This window comes from Nerophis ophidion, linkage group LG12 (genome assembly GCF_033978795.1).
Source record: "Nerophis ophidion isolate RoL-2023_Sa linkage group LG12, RoL_Noph_v1.0, whole genome shotgun sequence".
NCBI lineage: Eukaryota > Metazoa > Chordata > Actinopteri > Syngnathiformes > Syngnathidae > Nerophis > Nerophis ophidion.
In genome coordinates, this window is record NC_084622.1 from 44,581,433 (window position 1) to 44,606,990 (window position 25,558).

A 25,558-nucleotide genomic window follows, 5' to 3' on the forward strand; every position below is an offset into this window, starting at 1 on the left:
TGTGGTCCTCTGTGTCTTGTATTGTTTCTTTCTATTATATTGATATGTTTTTTATGTCCAGCCATCCATCCATTTCTACCGCTTATTCCCTTCTGGGGTTGCAAGGGGGCGTTGGTGCCTATATCAGCTACTATCGGGCGGAAGGCGGGGTACACCCTGGACAAGTCGCCACCTTATCGCAGGGCCATGTTTTTTATCCATCCATCCATCCATTTTCTACCGCTTATTCCCTTTCGGGGTCGCGGGGGGCGCTGGCGCCTATCTCAGCTACAATCGGGCGGAAGGCGGGGTACACCCTGGACAAGTCGCCACCTCATCGCAGGGCCAACACAGATAGACAGACAACATTCACACACTAGGGCCCATTTAGTGTTGCCAATCAACCTATCCCCAGGTGCATGTCTTTGGAAGTGGGAGGAAGCCGGAGTACCCGGAGGGAACCCACGCATTCACGGGGAGAACATGCAAACTCCACACAGAAAGATCCGGAGCCTGGATTTGAACCCGGGACTGCAGGACCTTTGTATTGTGAGGCAGACGCACTAACCACTCTGCCACTTATGTTTTATTCTATTTTATTGATTTTACTCAATTTTAATTCAATGTTTTGATTTGTATATACTTTTTTCCTTTTAAATACTTGTAATTGTATTACTTTTTATTGTTTATTTTTTATTTGTGGCAATCTGCAGACAGTTTTGCTGTTAATAGTGCTATAGAAATAAAGGGGAGTGGATCGGATTAGATGGGATTGGAAATAAGTGCTTGCTGATAAACACAGTTTGGTACTTCTGCAGTCAAACGACACATCAGCTGTGTCGGTCTTAAAGTGACACACACATCCAGGCGTCGAGGGGCACACTTACACTCCTTGTATTTCATAATGCATCTGTGCTTCGGTATCCTTCCACCCATCACTACCTGTAGACTTATCTCATGTCTTATGTTGTCTGTCATTCCTGATTTAACCACAAATTATATTTAGGCATTTGCTAATTCCACTATATTCACATTAACCTGTTAATGCCCAAGCTGTTTGTTTACATGCTTTTTTATTTCTCTTTGCTATTTGGGCTTATTGGACCCTAACTACAAACCCTGTTTCCGTATGAGTTGGGAAATTGTGTTAGATGTAAATATAAACGGAATTCTATGATTTGCAAATAATGTTCAACCAATATTCAGTTGAATATTTGATGCCAGCAACACGTGACAAAGAAGTTGGGAAATGTGGCAATAAATACTGATAAAGTTGGGAAATACTCATCAAACACTTATTTGGAACATCCCACAGGTGTGAAGGCTAATTGGGGACAGGTGGGTACCAGGATTGGGTATAAAAGGAGCTTCCATGAAATGCTAAGTCATTCACAAACAAAGATGGGGCGAGGGTCACCAATTTGTAAGCAAATTGTCGAACAGTTTTAGAACAACATTTCTCAATGAGCTAATGCAAGGAATTTAGGGATTTTACCATCTACGATCCATGAAATCATCAAAATGTTCATAAATATCCTTAGAAATCACTGCACGTAAGCAATGATATTACGGACTTTTGATCCCTCAGGCGGTACTGCATCAAAACCCGACATCAGTGTGTAAAGGATATCAACACATGGGCCCAGGAATACTTCAAAAAACACCAAAAAACAAAGTGCAAGTTAAAACTCTGCTATGCAAAGCAAACCGCATTTATTAACAACACCTAGTAACGCCGCTGGCTTCGCTGGGCCTGAGCTCATCTGATGCAAAGTGGAAAAGTGTTCTGTGGTCTGAAGAGTTCACATTTCAAGTCATATTTAGAAACTGTGGACGTGGTGTCCTCCGTAACAAAGAGAAAAATAACCATTCGGATTGTTAAAGGGGCAAAGTTCAAAATCCAGCATCTGTGATGGTATGGGGGGGTGTTATCAATCAATCAATCAATGTTTACTTATATAGCCCTAAATCACTAGTGTCTCAAAGGGCTGCACAAACCACCACGACATCCTCGGTAGGCCCACATAAGGGCAAGGAAAACTCACACCCAGTGGGACATCGGTGACAATAATGACTATGAGAACCTTGGAGAGGAGGAAAGCAATGGATGTCGAGCGGGTCTAACATGATACTGTGAAAGTTCAATCCACAATGGATCCAACACAGTCACGAGAGTCCAGTCCAAAGCGGATCCAACACAGCAGCGAGAGTCCCGTTCACAGCGGAGCCAGCAGGAAACCATCCCAAGCGAAGGCGGATCAGCAGCGCAGAGATGTCCCCAGCCGATACATAGGCAAGCAGTACATGGCCACCGGATCGGACCGGAACCCCTCCACAGGGGAGAGTGGGACATAGAAGAAAAAGAAAAGAAACAACAGATCAACTGGTCTAAAAAGGGAGTCTATTTAAAGGCTAGAGTATACAAATGAGTTTTAAGGTGAGACTTAAATGCTTCTACTGAGGTGGCATCTCGAACTGTTACCGGGAGGGCATTCCAGAGTACTGGAGCCCGAAACGAAAACGCTCTATAGCCCGCAGACTTTTTTTGGGCTTTGGGAATCACTAAAAAGCCGGAGTCCTTTGAACGCAGATTTCTTGCCGGGACATATGGTACAATACAATCGGCAAGATAGGATGGAGCTAGACCGTGTAGTATTTTATACGTAAGTAGTAAAACCTTAAAGTCACATCTTAAGTGCACAGGAAGCCAGTGCAGGTGAGCCAGTATAGGTATATATGTATGTATATATGTATATAAAGGTATATACAGTATAGGTATATATGTATGTATATATGTATATAAAGGTATATACAGTATAAGTATATATGTATGCATATATGTATATAAAGGTATATACAGTATAGGTATATATGTATGTATATATGTATATAAAGGTATATACAGTACAGGCGTAATGTGATCAAACTTTCTTGTTCTTGTCAAAAGTCTAGCAGCCGCATTTTGTACCAACTGTAATCTTTTAATGCTAGACATGGGGAGACCCGAAAATAATACGTTACAGTAGTCGAGGCGAGACGTAACAAACGCATGGATAATGATCTCAGCGTCTTTAGTGGACAGAATGGAGCAAATTTTAGCGATATTACGGAGATGAAAGAAGGCCGTTTTATGCCCAAGGCATGGGTAACTTACACATCTGTGAAGGTTTATGAGTTTGAACATCAAATATATCGTCTTTGTAGTGCATTCAACTGAATATGGGTTGAAAAGGATTTGCAAATCATTGTATTCTGTATATATTTAAATCTAGCACAATTTACCAACTCATATGGAAACAGGGTTTGTAGAATAAAAACGAAAAATCTTCTTTTGATATGATGTACTTAGTCCATAAGTACAGAAATTTATTTTTACACTTTTTTTTCTCCAAATTCCATTGTATGTTATACTCTTCTGACCCCGCCAGATAGCAGTATAAGTGTCCATATGTTGGCATAAGACCCCAATTCAGTAGTGTACAACATTTTGGAAATAAAAGCTAAACAGTGCTGTCCACACATGTGGCCAGTAAGGCCCTTAGAGGTTAAAGTACAAGGATACACTATGTTAATTAATGGGCACTGTCCTAATTCTTATAATGCATTTTTTTTTAAATATTGACGCTGTTATAGTTATAATGGTGTGGAAATGCCATAAGGTACTGTAATTCTAATGTTTTATTGTTAATTGTTTAATTTTAAGATATGTTATTGAGCTAACATTCACATTTTAGCCATGATCAGCGAGGAATACACTCTATTGTCCTCTGGCTACAGGTCTAGCAGGTTTGGATGCAAAATCCAGTGGGCGTCTGGGCACCAGGGCGATGGTCTACTACATGTCCACCACTATAATTGCCGCCATCTTGGGAGTCATCCTGGTGTTGGTCATCCACCCTGGCAATCCCAAACTGAAGGAAAACCTGGGAGAGGGCGAGAAAAACGACGATGTGTCCAGCTTGGATGCCTTCTTTGATTTGATCAGGAACCTGTTCCCCGAGAATCTGGTGCAGGCTTGCTTTCAACAGGTAGGACAACAACAGTATGGTGGAACACAAATTTGAGGCACAAGTGTGTATTAGGAGCAAAAAAAGCACACAATATGTTAAACATTTTACCAATTTTAAGATAAATCAGAAAAAATGTAAACTACAGAATAGTTCTCTCGTAGTATCTCATTTTTGACTTTTTTTTTTAGCACGAACAGAAATTATACAATATAATGCATATTCACAACTGCTATGAATTCAAGCAAGATGCAGATTGGAATTGCTGCAATTATTTTGGTATTTTTCACATCGTGATTTATTGGACAAAATCAGAACGGTCCCAGAATTTACAGATTTGCAGGTTGTCGGAATAACATAAAATGTCAGAGCAAAAAGTCCAATAGTCTCAGATGGAATCTTTTTTTGCCAAAAACAGCACTATAAAACTGGGGATTGGAACCAAAAGTGGTACTTTTAAAGGAACAGACCAAACTTTATCGGCATTACCTGGTATGCGTAAATTCAAAAGTTTTGTTGCATATGACGACCTCACGTCCGGTTGAAGCTTAAACACTTTGTACCTGATTTACTTAAGGTTTGAGTGAACTAAATCATTGTTAAAACACGGATTGCGTCTGATAAGTGCGCAGAATAAGACCTGCAATCCACTTGGCTTCTCTGTCTTCATTACTATGCAAAATATATGCTGATCATCGAAACGCTCCCACAATACTGGGAGGGGAAAATGCAACTATAATTATTTAGCAGGCGTTTTTAATTTCCCCTCGGGGATTAATAAAGTATTTCTGATTCTGTTATATGATTTACCAATACTCATCACTGTTTTGCGAGCACTACTTAGCGTTTTATTTAGCACGTTTCAGAAGGACGTGCAAACTGACAGTTCCCCACAAGGCTGCAGGATCGGCCCTCTGACTGTGTGTCAACATTTTGCACGGTCAGAAGTAAACATATTACACCATTCAGCAATTTTCTTTTATAATTGCATAGCTGCTGGATGACCTATGGGGCTAATTACAATTAATTAAATTGATGCGTCTTGGTGTTTAGTGGCATTTTTTTTTGTTTTTAAAAGCCTTTTGTTTTGTTTTTTAGGAAATGTATTACTATAACATATCTCCTACGTGAAAAAAAAAATCATTGTGCATTTTCTTGCGTTTGAGTCATTCCAGGCAAACAAATGCGATCCACAGCCTTCTGCACAGAATTAAGTGTTAGTTTGCATATGTTTCTGTCGTCTTGATTGCGATTCATTAAAGGTTTTACAGATGATGCTGGTTCAACACATCGCACACAGGTAGAAATATTAAAAACATGAATGTGCAGAAAGTGATCAAGTGTCTCTGTGGTAAAAGTCTGTATGCACGCAAAATCCTCATTTAAATAAAACGGTCTGCCCCACTTTTCAATTGCATACGCAGTCTTAGTAAATCCCACACAACACACCCACTCATAGTACACGCTAATTTTTAATTTTTTTGCACTTGCTGTTTAGCACATGGTATTTGAATTTTAATGAATCCACCCCTTGGTGTGCAAAGCAGCACTCAGATCGGACTCTCAATTTTCCATCCCAACAAAACAAGTATGATTAATTGAAAACACTCGAGCGTAACGTAAGGCTCCACTTTTCCCAAAATGCGCTCGCTCAATTCTACGTTACTTTAGATTTGCTATGTACATGCTATTTATTAGCATTGGCAATTTCAACACCTCCAAGTTAGGTATTGAATACTACGACTAAGATGCACGTTACAATCAAACAACAGGTGTGTACTAAGTAAAATACTTACTGTTTTTAATATACTTACTGTTTACTAAGACACAACAAAAGACTAGGCAAGGCAAGTTTGTTATAGAGCACAATTCGTACACAAATCAATTCAAAGTGCTTCACAAAAAAATACAAAATGGTCAGAATAAAAAAATAATGGCAAAGACTACTCCCTGACTAAGCAACAAACACTGCTGCCACGTCTTGGAGTTTCCACTGCAATATGATCAATCAATCAATGTTTACTTATATAGCCCTAAATCACTAGTGTCTCAAAGGGCTGCACAAACCACTACGACATCCTCGGTAGGCCCACATAAGGGCAAGGAAAACTCACACCCAGTGGGACGTCGGTGACAATGATGACTATGAGAACCTTGGAGAGGAGGAAAACAATGGATGTCGAGCGGGTCTAACATGATACTGTGAAAGTTCAATCCATAATGGATCCAACACAGTCGCGAGAGTCCAGTCCAAAGCGGATCCAACACAGCAGCGAGAGTCCCGTTCACAGCGGAGCCAGCAGGAAACCATCCCAAGCGGAAGCGGATCAGCAGCGCAGAGATGTCCCCAGCCGATACACAGGCAAGCATTACATGGCCACCGGGTCGGACCGGACCCCCTCCACAAGGGAGAGTGGGACATAGAAGAAAAAGAAAAGAAACGGCAGATCAACTGGTCTAAAAAGGGAGTCTATTTAAAGGCTAGAGTATACAAATGAGTTTTAAGGTGAGACTTAAATGCTTCTACTGAGGTGGCATCTCGAACTGTTACCGGGAGGGCATTCCAGAGTACTGGAGCCCGAACGGAAAACGCTCTATAGCCCGCAGACTTTTTTTGGGCTTTGGGAATCACTAATAAGCCGGAGTCCTTTGAACGCAGATTTCTTGATGAAATATGATACTTGCAAATGGGACGTAGAAGTGTAAGAAATCAAGATATAACTAATTTACAGCACAGTTATCATCATCAGCTCTCTGTTAAATGTTTTAGTAAAACAAATGTATAATATATTATAAAGAAAATCAACATTTATTAACACATAAACATACACAAAAAAATCCCAAGTTGCTATCGTTTAGTACCGGTATCGATTCCCAGGTACCAGGAATATTTACCATATCATTTAAAAAATATAAGAGAATTTGAGACTACATATCATTGTAGAATAAGAATAACATAACTTCTCCAGAATCCAGATATGACATCCAAAATCATTTGGGGCGCAGTTGGGTTCCAGGTTCGATTACCGCTTCTGCCATCCGAGTCTCAGCCGTTGTGTCCTTGGGCAAGACACTTTGCCCACCTGCTCCCAGTGCCAATATGTAGTTAAGGGGTTTCACTATGCAGAGCACTTTGAATCGCTAGAGGATAAGTGCTAAATAAAAATAATTCACTTCACTGTTGACTTCTCTTAGATCCAAACGGTGACAAAGAAGGTGGAAGTGGTTGTTGAGGAGAATGTCAACGCCACCTCCGTGGAGGGCTTGTTGGCAAATATTACCAAGGAGCCTCAGTTCGTCGTCAAAAAGTCCCTGCAGTTCAAGAGTGGCATGAATGTTCTGGGTTTGTATTCAGTTTTAAAAAGGTGCTGACAGTAAGAGTTAGGATTTAGGACTTGAATTGTCAAGTCTGACAGTTTTGTGATTTTTTTGCCCCCCCCCCCCCCCCCCCCTCCCCTTGCAGGTTTGATTGGTTTCTTTATTGCTTTTGGCATCTGTATGGGCAAGATGGGCGAGAGGGCCAGACTGATGATTGAGTTTTTCAACATCCTCAATGAGATCGTGATGAAACTTGTCATCCTGATCATGTGGTTAGTATCACAAAATACTACTTGGGTTGTGTGTTGTTGGCTGCCGGGGGTTTGGTTTTATACATCATTGCTACACCAACTAATGGCGGGGATGCTTGGAACTCACATTTTTGCTTACAACCTAAAGCAGATCTTGGCAAAATACGACCCGCGGGCCACATGAGGCCCGTTAAGATTTTCAATACGTCCCGCCGGACATTCTACATCATTTATTTAGACCAGGGGTCACCAACCTTTTTGAAACCAAGAGCTACTTTTTGGGTACTGATTAATGCAAAGGGCTACCAGTTTGATACACACTTGAATAAATTGCCAGAAATAGCCAATTGGTTCAATTTACCTTTAATAAAAAATCTATATATATTAAAAAAAGGGTATTTCTGTCTGTCGTTCCTTTGTACATTTTTTTCCTTTTACGGAAGGTTTTTTTTGAGAGAATGAATGATGCAAAAAACACTTAATTGAAGGGTTTAAAAGAGGAGAAGACAGGGGGGGAAAAGAAAATTAAATTATAAAACATAGTTTATCTTCAATTTCGACTCTTTAAAATTCAAAATTCAACCGAAAAAAAGAAGACAAGAACTAGCTAATTCGAATCTTTTTGGAAAAATTTTAAAAAGAATTTATGGAACATCATTAGTAATTTTTCCTGATTAAGATTAATTTTGAAAAATTGATGACATGTTTTGATTAGGTTAAAATCCAATTTGCACTTTGTTAGAATATATAACAAATTGGACCAAGCTATATTTCTAACAAAGACAAATCATTATTTCTTCTAGATTTTCCAGAACAAAATATTTAAAAGAAATTCAAAAGACTTGGAAATAACATTTAAATTTGATTCTACAGATTTTCCAGATTTGACAGAATTTTTTTTTTGAATTTTAATCATAATAAGTTTGACGAAATATTTCACAAATATTTTTCGTCGAAAAAACATAAGCTAAATGAAGAATTAAATTAAAATAGATTTATTATTCTTTACAATAAAAAAATGAATGTACTTGAACATTGATTTCAATTGTCAGGAAAGAAGAGGAAGGAATTTAAAAGGTAAAAAGGTATATGTGTTTAAAAATCCTAAAATAATTTTCAAGGTTGTATTTTTTCTCTAAAGTTGTCTTTCTGAAAGTTATAAAAGCAAAGTAAAAAAAATAATTGAATTTATTTAAACAAGTGAAAACCAAGTCTTTAAAATATTTTCTTGGATTTTCAAATTCTATTTGAGTTTTTCTCTCTTAGAATTAAAAATGTCAAGCAAAGCGAGACCAGCTTGCTAGTAAATAAATACAATTAAAAAAATAGAGGCAGCTCACTGGTAAGTGCTGCTATTTGAGCAATTTTTAGAACAGGCCAGCGGGCGACTCATCTGGTCCTTACGGGCGACCTGGTGCCCGCGGGCACCGCGTTGGTGACCCTTGATTTAGACCTTTAACATCCAAACTGTTGCCGCCATTATGATGTGCAATGATGTTTTTAAATTATCTTAATTCTTGAACTACAGAAAGTATTTCAATGGTCGAAATCTGCGCTTTTGAGATTTATACGACTTATTATTGTAATCTAACTCACAACAGCTCAGACGAGGAACAACCCAGAATGTGTAGGGCTTGTTTTCAGCCTGAAACACGCGTGTCAGGAACAGATGCAAAAGGACATTTTTACGTGATACCATCCTATTGTAGGTGTTTATTACACTTTGCATTCAAATGTTGCTTTTTTTTTTTTTTTTTTCTGTGTTTTGCTTGGTTGTAAAAGACACACAATAATAAAGGAGTTGGTAAAAGAGGAGCGAAGTTCATACAGTGGGGAAAAAAAAGTATTTAATCAGCCACCGATTGTGCAAGTTCTCCCACTTAAAATGATGACAGAGGTCTGTAATTTTCATCATAGGTACACTTCAACTGTGAGAGACAGAATGTGAAAAAAAAATCCAGGAATTCACATTGTAGGTAGGAATTTTAAAGAATTTTGGTGGAAAATACATATTTGGTCAACCATTCAAAGCTCTCACTGATGGAATGAGGTTTTGGCTCAAAATCTCACGATACATGGCCCTATTCATTCTTTCCTTAACACGGATCAATCGTCCTGTCCCCTTAGCAGAAAAACAGCCCCAAAGCATGATGTTTCCACCCCCATGCTTCACAGTAGGTTTGGTGTTCTTGGGATGCAACTCAGTATTCTTCTTCCTCCAAACACGACGAGTTGAGTTTATACCAAAATGTTCTATTTTGGTTTCATCTGACCACATGACATTCTCCCAATCCTCTGCTGTATCATCCATGTATCCATTTTGGTATAAACTCAACTCATCATGTTTGAAAGAAGAAGAATACTGAGTGGCATCCCAAGAACACCACACCTACTGTGAAGCAAGGTGGTGAAAACACCATGCTTTGGGGCTGTTTTTCTGCTAAGGGGACAGGACGATTGATCCGTGTTAAGGAAAGAATGAATGGGGCCATGTATCGTGAGATTTTGAGCCAAAACTTCCTTCCATCAGTGAGAGCTTTGAATGATTGACCAAATACTTATTTTCCACGATAATTTACAAATAAATTCTTTAAAATTTAAATCAATGTGAATTCCTGGATTTTTTTTCACATTCTGTCTCTCACAGTTGAAGTGTACCTATGATGAAAATTACAGACCTCTGTCATCATTTGAAGTGGGAGAACTTGCATAATCGCTGGCTGACTAAATACTTATTTTCCCCACTGTATGTCTCTAATATTTAGTGATAGGTAATATTGTAAATCTCACTTTATAGGGTTTATAGGGTTAGGCGCAATAAGTGTTCAACTTCAGCCTAAACCCTTTCGGTCTGCAACATTTAATTTTTGTTTTATTTATGAATGTACATCTATTTGTTTATGTAAAATTGTTTGTTTATTTTGTTGACCTTTTACCGAAGAAATAATAAACTGGGAGTCTCATTCAGTAAAAAAATGTAAAAATCCATTGCATTTCTCTGAGGTGGTCTGTCATAACGTTTTCAGAACTCTATCCGACATTGTGAATTTTGTTATTATCCATCCATCCATTTCCTACCGCGTGTCCCTTTTGGGGTGGCGGGGGGAATGGTGCCTATCTCAGCTACAATCGGGCGGAAGGCGGGGTACACCCTGGACAAGTCACCAACTCATCGCAGATTTTTGTTATTAGTGTTCCTGAAAAAAAGGGACCCAAACACACATACTGTACAGCAGATTTTTACAGCTAAATGTGTACATATGGTTTATACACACAGACACAGTGGCCTCCCCAGACACATTTTTTTCTGTCAATGTGGCCCCCGAGTCAAAATATTTGCCCAGCTCTGACTTAAAGCCTAACAATTCGATGAGAGACAGCTCTTATCTTAAACACTCTTAAGTTGGGACACTTTTAAGTTGAGGTACCACTATACCTAAAATGCAAAAATAGAATAAATACATAAAAATAACAATAAATAAAAATGTTGCTAACCTATACGTTAAGATGATCTTCAATCAGCATCTAAGCCCTCTTTTTTCCCCAGGTATTCCCCCTTTGGTATTGCCTGTCTGATCTGTGGTAAGATCATCTCCATCAAAGACTTGGAGGTGGTGGGCAGACAACTGGGCATGTACATGATCACTGTGATCGTTGGCCTCATCATCCATGGAGTTATCTTCCTGCCCAGCATCTATTTCGCCATTGTCAGGAAGAACCCTTTCAAATTCTTCTTGGGTATCTTCCAGGCCTGGATCACTGCCCTGGGAACTGCCTCCAGGTCAGCATTATTGAGCATGAATAGCTGGATCCAATGAAGTCTCTTAGTATTCAACAAATACTATTTTTTTCTCCCCAGTGCCGGCACGCTGCCGGTCACTTTCCGCTGTCTGGAGGAGAATTTGGGAATTGACAAAAGAGTCACTCGTTTCGTGCTTCCGGTCGGTGCCACCATCAACATGGACGGAACTGCTCTGTACGAGGCCGTTGCTGCCATCTTTATTGCCCAGATGAATGGTATCCACCTGGACCCTGGTCAGATTGTCACTGTCAGGTCAGCAAGTACACATTGTGGTATGTAAAGTGTGTTTTCATTGGGTATGGTTACCAATTTTGGTACTTTTATATGTACCAACTGAAGTTTGTTGGTACTACCACGTAAATCAAACAGTGCCATGTTTTGTACCTTCATTGGTAGGTAGGTAGGTAGGTAGGTCTTTATTGTCATTGCAACAAGTACAACAAAACTTTGTTTTCAGCACAAACCTGTTCAAGATTAGACAAACAATCAGTGTACAGGGTTACAGAACAAGAACGCTGATGGGTCACCATAAGGCGCCCCGTAAAAGATGGGAAAAAGGTAAACGCTGGGGAAGGATGAGTAAAAAAAATACAATCCAGACTGGGCTCCTAAGGGGGCCCAGTTCGGAGTGAGAAAAAAACCTCCATAACAAAGCACATATACATATTACAACATACATCTCCAGATATCTAGCAACAGAGGGAAGGTAGTTCAAGGTCATGGTGGTAGGTCGCAGCTCTCAGGCGCTGACCATCCATTCATTACTTCTACGGGATTTGCGTCGAGCGTGTTGGATTGGGGGACAGGGGGGTGTATGTTTGGCGAATATTTTTTTTGTGTATGTGTGTGTAAAAGCCCATAGTGTGTCTCTGTTCCGCGGCCTTGATGTATTTGCTGTCGCTAGTCCAAAGTTCACAACAACAGGTGTGTGTCCATGAGAGACAAAAAATAAAAATACAATTTGCTTTTCACTCTAAAATTGTCTATGACTGGTCCTCAAAAAACTACGGGGTAAACAGTCCGATGTAATCCACAGTTCTTCCCGCGTCCTCCAATCATTTGTGGCAGCTTTGGGGTACTTTGAAGACTGCCATCAACTTCCAATTTGTCGACAAACCAGAACAACTCTTACTCCAATCAGCAGATGTCCTGTTGTCATAATTCCGAATAGGTGGATATCTTCACGTCCTCGACAGAAAAGGGTCGCCAGGCACGCGGCACTCCTTCTTCTCCCAAGAGTCCGTCGTGTGTCCAGCAACAACCGCTTCGTCACGACAGCAGGTTCCCCACAAACCCAAGATCTTGTCAATTTTTTTTGAGGCCAGTTAAATAGTTCCAATGTTTAGACTTGGAGAGCAGTGCAAAAAGAGGCAACAAGAAAGTTAAAGACAAGACAAAACAAAGAAGCAAGCAGGAGAGATAAGGGAGAGGAAAGGGGAGCGTCCACCCTCGGTGATTGCCGGAGAGAAATGACATCCGGTTTCAAACTCAGCACCGGCTCAAACACTTGGCTAGGAAACAAGCAGTCAAGCACTCAGAGCGGACTCAGGCAGACTGCCTCCATGTCATGTCCCACGCCAACAAAGCAAGAAGAAGGCTCAAAAGTACTGTAAGGCTCCACTTTTAAAAGTATGTTCGCTCAATGCTAATTTACGTTGAATTTGCCACACACGTGCTACTAAATAGCATTAGCAATTTTTCTGGGCAATTTCAACAGCTCCAAATTTGGTTATCAAAACCACACCAAGATGCATGTTACAATCTAACAGCTGGTGTGAAATAAATATAATGCTTACAGTATACACACTTTGTAGGGCACAGCATAAGAAAATACTACCACATTCAACTTGATAGCTAAGACTATTCCCCGGCTAAGGCAACACATCATAGTCTACACACTACTGCCATCTAAGGTCTGGGAATGGCAACAGCATGCAAAGTCTATTATGTAATACAGTAGAGCAGTGGTCCCCAACCACCCAGTCCATTGGTACCGGGCCGCAGAAGAATTTTTTAAATAATTGTTTGTATTATTATAATTCTTTTATTAAATCAACATAAAAAAACACAATATACACTTACAATTAGTGCACCAACCCAAAAAAACCTCCCTTTTTCATGACAAAAAAAATGAAAAAATATAAAATAAAAATAAGAATCCCCCTCACCCCAAGGACTTGCTCAACCTCCTCCCCCCAACACCACCCCCGCCGGGCCGCGGGACAAATGATCAAGCGTTGACCGGTCCGCAGCTACAAAAAGGTTGGCGGCCACCGCAGTAGAGTACTTGCAAATGAGAGACAGAAGTGTAAGAAAACAAGATGACAACTGGACAGCACAGCTCACTGTTAAATCTGCAATAAAGAAAGTGTTTTTGTTTTTTAGTTTTTTTACGCCACATTTGAACACCACAAAAGCATTTAAAATTGGTACCTCATTAGAGTGAAGAAAAGATCGAAGTATTGGTCCCAAATTCAAACCAACCTTTTATAATCCCAAATATTGCAATATCAATCAATCAATCAATGTTTATTTATATAGCCCCAAATCACAAATGTTTCAAAGGACTGCACAAATCATTACGACTACATCTACTACGGACATCTCTGCGCTGCTGATCCGCCTCCGCTTGGGATGGTTTCCTGCTGGCTCCGCTATGAACGGGACTCTCGCTGCTGTGTTGGATCCGCTTTGGACTGGACTCTCGCGACTGTGTTGGATCCATTATGGATTGAACTTTCACAGTATCATGTTAGACCCGCTCGACATCCATTGCTTTCCTCCTCTCCAAGGTTCTCATAGTCATTATTGCCACTGGGTCATTATTGTCACCGATGTCCCACTGGGTGTGAGTTTTTCTTGCCCTTATGTGGGCCTACCGAGGATGTCGTAGTGGTTTGTGCAGCCCTTTGAGACACTAGTGATTTAGGGCTATATAAGTAAACATTGATTGATTGATTGATCCTCGGAAGAACCCACAATAGATGCTTATGTAGATGAAGCCAATGTAGCAACACTGTCTTTTGAGTTATGGCTTTGCTGACATTTGAACGTTGTGTATCCATTATTCTCCGTCCAAAAATTCCTTTCTTTGTTTCGACCTGCATCTGGTCCGAGACCTTCTTGGTGTCATGTGTGTAACCCAATACAAAAAAAACATGTTGATGCTGTTTGCTATTTAACATCATCATAGCCATTAGAGACGTAACATTTATAATATGTGCCAATATAAGGTACAACGGAGCTGAACTTTCGATTTGAGAAGAGTCGCAGATGACTGGTGTGACGTCATAGGTCAGTCAGAAAAGCAATACATTCATCTGCACTAAAAGGAATAATTTTAGTACCGGTACCAAAATATTGGTATCGGGACAACACATGTTTGTTTTGATTTGCCAAAGCCACACGTATGTGCGGTGCTGGTAAAAGGTGGAGGGCGATATCACACCGCTCAAAGGCTGCAGGCTGTTAAATATCAACCACAGTCCAGGGATCGTTTCTTGTGATCGGTGGCCGATCGATCAACACAACCTTCGTTGGTATAATTGGAAACAAGCAGTGTTTCCTACAAATATTACAGTTCTTCATACTAAACTAAGGCCGCATTTTAAGAGACTTTAGTGTGTGTTCAAATTGCCGCAATCTATAAAATTTAAGTTAAAGTACCATTGATAGTCACACACACACACACGAGGTGTGGTGGAATTACCTTCTGCATTTGTTCTACCTCCTGGGATGTGAGGGGAGCAGTGAGCAGCAGCTAAGGAATCTTTTTGGTGATTTAACCCCCAATTCCAACCCTTGATGCTGAGTGCCAAGCAAGGAGGTAATGGGTCCCGTTTTTATAGTATGACTTGGCCGGGGTTTGAACTCACGACCTATTGATCTCCAACACCAAGTCCACTGAGCAGATCTGTAACTTAAATAACTTAAATAGTTTAAAACCGGTAAATTGAGAGCTTTGCCTTCCGGCTCAGCTCCTTCTTCATCCGTTGTGGTGAAGAAGGAGCTGAGCCGGAAGGCAAAGCTCTCAATTTACCGGTCGATCTACGTTCCCATCCTCACCTATGGTCATGAGCTTTGGGTCATGACCGAAAGGATAAGATCACGGGTACAAGCGGCCGAAATGAGTTTCCTCCGCCGTGTGGCGGGGCTCTCCCTTAGAGATAGGGTGAGAAGCTCTGCCATCCGGGAGGAACTCAACGTAAAGCCGCTGCTCCTCCACATCGAGAGGAGCCAGATGAGGTGGTTCGGGCATCTGGTCAGGATGCCACCCGAACGCCTCCCTAGGGAGGTGTTTAGGGCACGTCCAACCGGTAGGAGGCCACGGGGAAGACCCAGGACACGTTGGGAAGACTATGTCTCCCGGCTGGCCTGGGAACGCCTCGGGATCCCCCGGGAAGAGCTAGACGAAGTGGCTGGGGAGAGGGAAGTCTGGGTTTCCCTGCTTAGGCTGTTGCCCCCGCGACCCGACCTCGGATAAGCGGAAGATGATGGATGGATGGATGGAGTTTAAAATGTGTTCTAGTCAAACCAGTTAGCTTTGGCTGTAATAACTTTTACGGGTATGGTTTGGGAAGGGAAGGAAAAGGTGGGAAAACATTAAGACCCAGAAATGTTGGGTTATCTAAAATCAGGTATACAGGGAACAAAATCCACATAAAAATACTGCATTTGTTATTACAGGAAATTATTTTACACAGCAGTTATGTTAGTCTAAAATCAAACAAGGTTTGAACAGAATCGGGTACAGAGCAAGGCAAACCAAGCAGATCCAACTACAAAATATGAACTATTGACAGATATACACAGAAACAAGCTGGAAGATGAAATTAAACCCCAAACTATAAAATTATACGTGACACAAACGGATCGGAGCAACCACATTTCCACTGTAACTGGTATTGGATCAACAGCTCGAGTCAAGGCTGGGTCACCTTTCATGATCGTATTCTTCAATGGGCCATCTCGTCCCTCGTAGGCGAGAGACACTTATGTATGTGGTCAAGCACCCACTCTGGTGCCTTGCAGCTTACACACTTCACACAAGGACATACTGAGAATTCACGTGTGGTTCAGATCAGCAGATCTCGAGATGCCGATAACCTTTGATCATGAGTCGTACTCATTTTTACTTTCTCCATCTAGTCTCACAGCTACACTCGCCAGTGTTGGAGCTGCCAGTATTCCCAGTGCCGGACTGGTGACCATGCTGTTGATCCTGACTGCTGTGGGGCTGCCAACCCAGGACATCAGTCTGCTGGTTGCTGTTGACTGGCTGCTGTGAGTTTCACTTTCAGTTCTGTGAGTGGTGTTTAACAGACAAGTCATGAACGAACATTAAATGGTTTGTTTAAAACACAACTTGAAAATCAAATCTACTGTAAAAAAAAACAAAAAAAACAGCAGTTAATCCACACCAATGGTGTAATCTACTAAATTTTTGCGTATATTAAAGGAAAGCTTGATCGACTTAGCTTGTGCAGAGAGCATTGGGTCTCTTGAATTAGTACACTAGAGAGCAGAACACATTTAAAGTGTCTGTCTTCATGTATTTGTAAAATATCAGAACATCCACACTACTGGGAGGATGAGATGCAAATATAGTCATTTAGCACTGGCAATGTGATTGATCAAGACTAAATCTGTTCTGCGGCCGCTGATTTACCTCTATATTTCAAGTTTATTGTTCTTCGGTCAATGGTCAACAAAGCAAAAAAAACAGTTGTACATTCATAGATTGAAAATAAAAAGTTGTACATTCATAGATTGAAAATAAAAAGTTGTACATTCATAGATTGAAAATGAAAAAATATTTAAAAGGGTTATACTTGTATAGCGCTTTTCTACCTCCAAGGTACTCGAAGCGCTTTGACATTATTTCCACATTTACCCATTCACACACACATTCACACACTGATGGTGGGAGCTGCCATGCAAGGCCATAACCAAGACCGATCAGGAGCAAGGGTGAAGTGTCTTGCTCAAGGACACAAGGGATTGAACCAGGAACCCTCATTTTGCTGGCACGTCGACTCTCCTAACTGCGCCACGCCGTCCCCGGTGCGTAACCGTTAGCACGGTTATGCACAAATGGGGGTAAGACAAGAGACGATTGTGCTGCAAAGATAAATAAATATAAATGATAAATGGGTTGTACTTGTATAGCGCTTTTCTACCTTCAAGGTTCTCAAAGCGCTTTGACACTACTTCCACATTTACCCATTCACACACACATTCACACACTGATGGAGGGAGCTGCCATGCAAGGCGCTAACCAGCACCCATCAGGAGCAAGGGTGAAGTGTCTTGCTCAGGACACAACGGACGTGACGAGGTTGGTACCAGGTGGGAATTGAACCAGGGACCCTCGGGTTGCGCACGCCACTCTCCCACTGCGCCACGCCGTCCAAGATGACTTGAGGGGCTGATTAAAACACATTAAGTTGATGCGTTTTAGTATGTGCCAACATTTGTTTTTTTACATACGTGATTTATTATTATACAATATATCAGCTACATGAGATAACTATTTTACGTGAATTTTCTTGTGTCTGGATCATTTCAGAAGCACAATCACAACACCGGCGCCTTCCAGAGCACTAAAATACATTTGGTTGTCTATATATCGCACGTCTATATCACCCAGAAAATGTGGTTCATATCATGTTTGTGTGCTGCATGTTCAACAACATAATGAAACAGCACAGTTTGGTTCGTTGGAGTATAGCAGGGGTAGGGAACCTATGGCCCGTGAGCCAGATGTGGCTCTTTTGATGACTGCATCTGGCTCTCGGATAAATCTGAGCTGACATTGCGTAGCACGATAAGTAATGAATAATTCCGCTTGTAATTACAGTGTTAAAAATGACGTTCAAAATATAAAAAATGTTCATGCATTTTTAATCCATCCATCTGTTTTCTACCGCACCCGTTCAAGAATTTGCGTTAATGGTAAGAAGTTGTTTATTTATTCTTGGTTAGTGTGGGTTTTGCCCTCCTGGGGGTTCTTTAGACCACCAAGGACCAACATGAGAGCCTGTTTCAGGGTTACAATATTCTTTTATTTTTCAATAAGTCTCTCAGTTGCTTTCCAGCAATTGTATTTTTCTCTTTCGTTTTCGCTCGCGCTCTGGCTCCAGCCCCAACCCCGTCTCTCCTCCCGGCTGCTGCTTATAACAGAGCGACAGGTGATTAGATAACAAAGCCCAGGTGGGCCATCTACGCACCTGTCGCTGATTTCGAGGCCGGTCCTGGCACACCCCAGTTCGCTGCAGGCCAGCAGGCCACACCCCCTCCACAGTTAGCTCGAGAATAACAATGTTATTACAAAGAATAAGAGACCTATTATACTCTAGAAATGTTGGTCTTACTTAAAAATGCACGCGTTTAGTTTTGTCTAGTGTAAAAAAAAATATTATATGGCTTTTACGGAAATATATTTTAAAATATTTGGCTTTTTGGCTCTCTCAACCAAAAAGGTTCCTGACCCCTGGAGTATATATGGTGTCTTGAATGTGAAGTGTCTCCAGGGTGACAAAGTCGTCATTTAGATGATGTCTGCACCACATTTGCACTTTGTTATCAATTGTATACGCTGTCTTGGTAATCAGCCACAACACGCCCACTATTGTACATGCAAGCAGTTGGTGTTTGGATCTTAGTGGATCAGGCCCCAGGTAGGATTCCCCCTTTTTTTTTTCTCCACAATTGTATGAAATCAATATTACAGCATTGACTTCTGGGTGAGTAGTCAGTGGTATCAATCATCGAGGTTCGGCGGGTGACCAGAGCGAATTCAGTACCCAATTATTTGAGGTATTTGACTCAATAGAAGCCAGTTTTCCACTCACTACCTAGGGCTTGTGTTTTTTCTTAATTTTTTTTCCCATTTTGTGCATTTTGCTGTTTGTCTTCCGAAATGAGGGTGAGTCCATAACACGCTAATAATACGATTCTGTGAGCGCGTTTGATTAACTGTGAACATTTTCATTGGTCCACCGTGACCCATTTGGCAATTTTATTGGTCTTATCTGATGGGGGGAACACTTATTTGCAGCATGTAAACTTGTGAACCAGGGAAAATCCATAAATATGCCACTGCATTATAATAAATGCAAGTTTTTTTTAAATTACGCTATTATATCTGAACAACATTGCTACTTACATTAATACATAATAAGGTGTTTTCTGTCAATGCTTTATTTTTTTTCAATGCATTTGCCAACTACGATGTATTAAAAAACGCAGAAGTAACACAGGGACGGCGTGGCGCAGTGGGAGAGTGGCTGTGCGCAACCCGAGGGTCCCTGGTTCAAATCCCACCTAGAACCAACCTCGTCACGTCTGTTGTGTCCTGTGCAAGACACTTCACCCTTGCTCCTGATGAGTGCTGGTTGGCGCCTTGCATGGCAGCTCCCTCCATCAGTGTGTGAATGTGTGTGTGAATGGGTAAATGTGGAAGTAGTGTCAAAGCGCTTTGAGTACCTTGAAGGTAGAAAAGCGCTATACAAGTACAACCCATTTATTTGCCGACAATTACTATTTGATAAATGTTTTTATTTAACCAGCAAGGGAACAGCCTTATAGAGTTGCTTGACTATGCTTTAATTCTCTAAATACTCATTAATTCCCCACCCATTGAGTCCTAACTCTGTATTAAATATATATTACACTCTGGAAATGACATTTCTATTGCTTCCACAGTTAATAAAGTAACTGCTTCTTTATATATTCCGAATTTCTTTCTTTCCAGGGACCGGTTCAGGACCTCTGTGAATGTGGTTGGAGACTCGTACGGTGCAGGCATCGTGTACCACATGTCCAAGGCGGAGCTTGACGAGCTGGACGCGCAGGCGGCTAAATCGGACGACATCGAAATGATGACGAAGACCCCGTCTTATTACGACGACATGAAGAACCACCACGAAAACAATTCCAACCAGTGCGTCTTAACGCCTACCGCAAATGCTAACCCTTCTGTTGTAGTAGATGAATGCAAGGTACAATTAATGCTTACAGATCTAGAGACTAGTATTTAATCACCTTTGCAGTCGCCCGCTCACCCTGCTTGACCCTTTCACACTAACTCGATGGGAATGAGGCATGAGCTCAATGCATGTTTGTCATTCTTCTGGAAAAGCAGCTTTTGTGTTTACATGAAAGGCACACATTCTAATGGACGGAACTTAGGGACGGATTTGAGCTTTTTTTTCCCAGCTTCATCTGATGTCTAGAACGCAGGCTTGCAAGATAATCCTCATTACACCGTACAGAAGTGCAAATGGGAATTATTCCAATCGATCAAAATTCTACTGTACCTGTCCATTTATGTCCTAATAAGTCCTCTAATTTGTCTCAGTTACTGCAGACATTTTTTTTTTTCCTGGGTTCACTCTCTCATGTGCTCTGCTGGTCGCCTAATTATAGTTTATTTGAATTATTAACAGATTTCCAATGGGTCACCTTTTGCAGCCATTTAAAATCCAAAGATGGAGAGTGCTGCAGATAATTAGCGGTTCATCTTTTTCCCAGGACACACAAAGCACATTTCCACACGGGGGGATTGGTCTTTTTGACAGAAAAAGATTGTGCCGTGTATAAACAAACACACGTACGTTGTATGCATTCACGGTTCCAAGACAATACGCATGCATGTTCCGTGATACACGCGTACACACCATCCATTTTTTAAAGGAAGGAATGTGTTGCTTAGTAACGCTGGCACATGCAATCTGTTCAGTGGTAAGTTACAGCTACCTTTTTAAGGCTCCATTTATCAGCAGGCACATGCATTTTAATGCGGCACAAAGGCTTGCTATTTCCGGTTTAACTATTGCTTTGGAATGCCTGCACAATAGCTTCAACATAACAATGCATTCATTCAGTAGTTTGTATCATTTTTTTGTGTCATGTTTTGCATGCAAACATGTTGTCGTTGTTTTTTTTTTTTCTTTTTGTTTTGTTTTTAATAGATTTTCAGTTTTTGGTCATTGTAAATGTTTGGTCTGTTCCCAGGTCAATGACTACTCAAACGACTACTATAACATGTTCATCAGTGGTCCTCTTGTGGCTGCAGTATTTCACCATAGTGTTGCTCCTATTACTTTTCCAAAGTACAGTACATTACTGTGTTACATTTTTACTATCTATTAGGGATGGAAATTTTACAAAAACTCATGATTCTTGGGGAGAAAATTCGATTCAGAATTGATTCTCGATTCAAACCAATATATTATTTGGTATAAAAATGATAATAAAAACTTTTCAAAAAAGGTGACATGTTAAAAAAAAAAATGCTCGTCTAGGCTGCAGACGGCCCAAAAAAAATAAAACATTTAAAATTGATTCTTAATTTTTTTTTTTTTTTTTTGGGGTTGATTCTATAAAATTGTCAATCAATTCAGAATTGTTATAAATAAGAATTCAGATTCAGATATAAATATATTTTTTAAGCATCCCTACTATTTATCATTATTATTAATACATTACAATATAAAAATATATCAAAACTACTGCCCCCAAACATGAAAGCAGCATTTTTTTGTTAATAATCCATTTCGAAAGGTTCAACCATAATGGATTGTACATAACTAAAAGCATTTTTTTCAGAAAAAAGTTAGTCCGGATTAATCATTTAAAAAGGAATTAACCTGTTCAAGACAACAAAAAATATTGGCATTAACATTTTGCAGAGAATAATTTTGTTCTGTCAAATCAATATATTTTTTTTAAATCAGATTAATCACACTTTTGTATTTTGAATAATCACAATTAATCGCAGTAAACTATTTTCATCCACAATTACAAATTAACTTTAAAACCGACCACATTTATTTTTGACACAAATGCAAATGAATGTTTTCACCGTGTCCTTGGTAGAAGAGTTTCATTGTTATGCAGTTGTTCATTTTGGACAGGATTATTTTTCAATACTTACCTGAATGCACATTTCCTCAAATTTGTAAACATTTTTTATTTATAGTCGTGTCTGGGTTAATTTCAATGGGGAAAATTGCTGGCAACCTGATCACTGAGCGTACACCAACCTGCGCCGCATTTCAAGTATCTAGGTAAAGGAGCAGCATGTGCACTTAAAATAAAATGTGATTATTCTGCATTTACACTTGATTAACGTGATCATTTTTTTTGTTTAATCGCATGTCATAACGCGTTAAGCCCGAGAATAATTATAGTTTTAAATGCAGAAAACCATACGGAGTATAAGAAAAATACAAGAATAACGACGGAAAAAGGTAGATAAACATTTTGCATTATTTGCACCTTCAATGAATACTTTTTTTGGCAAAGACGGTGATAACGTTTAATTGATGAGGGCGGTTGGGGGTTTAAGACAAGCGGACGCCACTTTTGTATTTTGCTCCGAGTTCTTTCTCAAATCCAATACTGCTTTTCACCTTCTTAATCAGAGAACAAGCTCGCACTCACAACTTTTTGTGGCCCTATGGTGGATTGTTTTGCAGGTGTGCTATAATTTCGCATCGAAAATGCAATTATCTGAAAAGTAGTGCATACCAAAGACGAGGTTTGACAATACATTATATAATTATTGCAGTTACCTGAATTTGGCTGGTATATTTTGTTGCAATGTCATAATAGCAGTTGAACCTTAGAGGGTATGTAAATAACTAGTTTTATTGTACAATTTTTTAAATGCTTAAACCTTCATTTAATGTGCAGAACAGGCAATTTTAGGTAATATCAGAAAGTTTTTCATTATGATTTGGGTTTAAAATATCTTTTTTTTTTATTATTTATTTTAATTTGTTTTTAGAATGTGCAAAACAAGCTACTAAACAAAGATGGATGTTCGAATTAGCAACTATTTATTATTTTAAAAATAAAATAAAACTACTGCACTACACCATACATTTAATCACAAAAGAGTAATGTTCAGACATTTCATATAATTAACTTAATTGCAACATGAAAGTATAAAAATACCTTGACCACTGCAAAAACAACAACTTAACGGTGTTAACAAGTGGCGAAATGTCAAACTCGTATTGTGTCTTTTTTCACTGTTAGAATAAGCTAAACGCCACAGAAAAAGGAAAAACCCACGCAGCCACGAGTTAATATTTAGGGTCCGCCCTGCCTATGGCAAAGGACTCCACAGGAGTCCTTTGCCATAGGCAAGGACCCTATTGTTCCTGTAACGTTTTATTATTCTTTCTTTCTTCCGCACCGATACTCGCCAAAGCGCTGTATTTTGACCCACTGACCATGCCTCAAAACACACCAAATTTGACACACGCGTCGGTGAGGAGTTTCTTCCCAACATATTAGGGAGCCAAACCAGAAAAATCAAAATTGCGCGCTAGCGCCCCCTAGGAAAAGACAAAAAATGGACTGCTTGTAACTTCCGGTAGGAATGTCGTAGAGACATGAAACAAAATCCTCTATGTAGAACTGACCTAGACCTAAATTCCCCATCAGAAACACCTATACCTAAAATCAACAGAAATTTTGCAAAACCCTTTCAAAGCAAAATTTTCACAAAAAATGCTAGTTTTGCCTCTTTGAGCTGTAATTTGACCCCCTTAAAATGCTTCAAAACTCACCAAACTTGGCAGACACATCAGGACTGGCAGAAATTGTGATTTAATGAAAAATTTTTTTTTGAAAACTCAAAATTGCGCTCTACAAAATTTTTTGAATGAAACACAGAAAAAACTGCTTCTAGGAAGAAAACACAGACAAAACTGCTTGTAACTTCCGGTAGGAATGTCGGAAAGACATGAAACAAAAACTTCTATGTAGGTCTTACTTAGACCTACATTTTAATAATTGACAGCTAGCAGAAATAATCAACAGGAAGTTGGCAATTACCCCTTCATAATAAAAGTTTTCGTGAAAACCCGTCACGTTTTTCAAATCGAAACTCCTCCCAGTGCGTTTGTCGTTTCGGCTTCAAACTCGCACAGGAGAGAGATTGAACCCTTTTAAAAAAAGTGGTCGGACAAAATTGTGATAAGTTTTCCGGTTTTGATTTTACGCGCGTTCAAAGAACCCCTGCGCAAATTTTCATAAAAAATGTCATTTTTGCCTATTTGAGCTGTAATTTGACCCCCTTAAAATGCTTCTAAACTCACCAAACTTGGCACACACATCAGGACTGGCAACAATTGCGAGCTGATAAAAAAACCAAACCCCAAAACTCAAAATTGTGCTCTAGCGCCCCCTAGGAATACAACACAGACAAACTGCTCCTAGGAAGAAAACAAAGACAAAACTGCTTGTAACTTCCGGTAGGAATGTCAGAGAGACATGAAACAAAAACCACTATGTAGGTCTGACTTAGACCTACATTTGAATAATTGACATACTTTGGCAAAAATCAACAGGAAGCTAGATATTTTCACTTCAATACAACAACTGCATTACTTTCACAATGCATTAAATAGTGGGACGAAGGCGTCTTAAGCCCTGGGGCTCGGGGGCAGCAACCCAAGGCGCGCTCGCACCTTCGCACCCTAATTTGACCCCCTTAACATGCTTCAAAACTCACCAAATTTGACACTCACATCGGTATGGAGCGGCAGACCAACTTATTAAGCAACCTAACCCCAAAAATGAAAATTGCTCGCTAGCGCCCCCTAGTAAGAGACAAAACACAGACTGCTTGTAACTTCCGTTAGGAATGTCGTAGAGACATGAAACAAAAACTTCTGTGTAGGTCTGACTTAGACCTACATTTCCAATAAAAAACGTCTATACCCAAAATCAACAGAAATTTTGCAAAAACTCATTCAAAGCAACATTTACGCAAAAAATGCTATTTTTGCCTCTTTGAGCTGTAATTTGACCCCCTTAAAATGCTTCAAAACTCACCAAACTTGGCACACACATCAGGACTGGCAGAAATTGCGATCTAGTGAAAAAACCAAACCTCAAAACTCAAAATTGCGCTCTATTGCAATTTTTGAAAAAAAACACAGAAAAAACTGCTCCTAGGAAGAGGAAACGGATAAAACTGCTTGTAACTTCTGGTAGGAATGTCGGACAGACATGAAACAAAAACCTCTATGTAGGTCTCACTTAGACCTACATTTTGATAGGTGGCATCTTTCAGTTAAAATCAACAGGAAGTTGGCAATTACCCCTTCAGAATAAAAGTTTTGTAAAAAGCCGTCACCTTTTCCAGACAAAACTGCTTGTAACTTCTGTTAGGAATGTCG

At 40.0% G+C, this 25,558-nt stretch overlaps 1 protein-coding gene across 5 annotated transcripts in view; it reads left to right on the plus strand.

Moving 5' to 3' along the window:
- Positions 1–25,558, plus strand: part of LOC133563482 (excitatory amino acid transporter 2-like) — a 108,513-nt gene that overhangs the window by 79,913 nt on the left and 3,042 nt on the right. For 4 of the 5 annotated variants that reach the window (XM_061917637.1, XM_061917638.1, XM_061917636.1 and 1 more), the window contains 7 exons: positions 3,757–4,007; positions 7,182–7,329; positions 7,450–7,576; positions 11,103–11,336; positions 11,415–11,609; positions 16,506–16,640; positions 20,113–20,359. In XM_061917637.1, coding sequence (XP_061773621.1) covers positions 3,757–4,007; positions 7,182–7,329; positions 7,450–7,576; positions 11,103–11,336; positions 11,415–11,609; positions 16,506–16,640; positions 20,113–20,359 — 1,337 coding nt within the window. The remainder of the gene's footprint in view (positions 1–3,756; positions 4,008–7,181; positions 7,330–7,449; positions 7,577–11,102; positions 11,337–11,414; positions 11,610–16,505; positions 16,641–20,112; positions 20,360–25,558) is intronic. The other variant, XM_061917639.1, reaches the window with a different exon arrangement.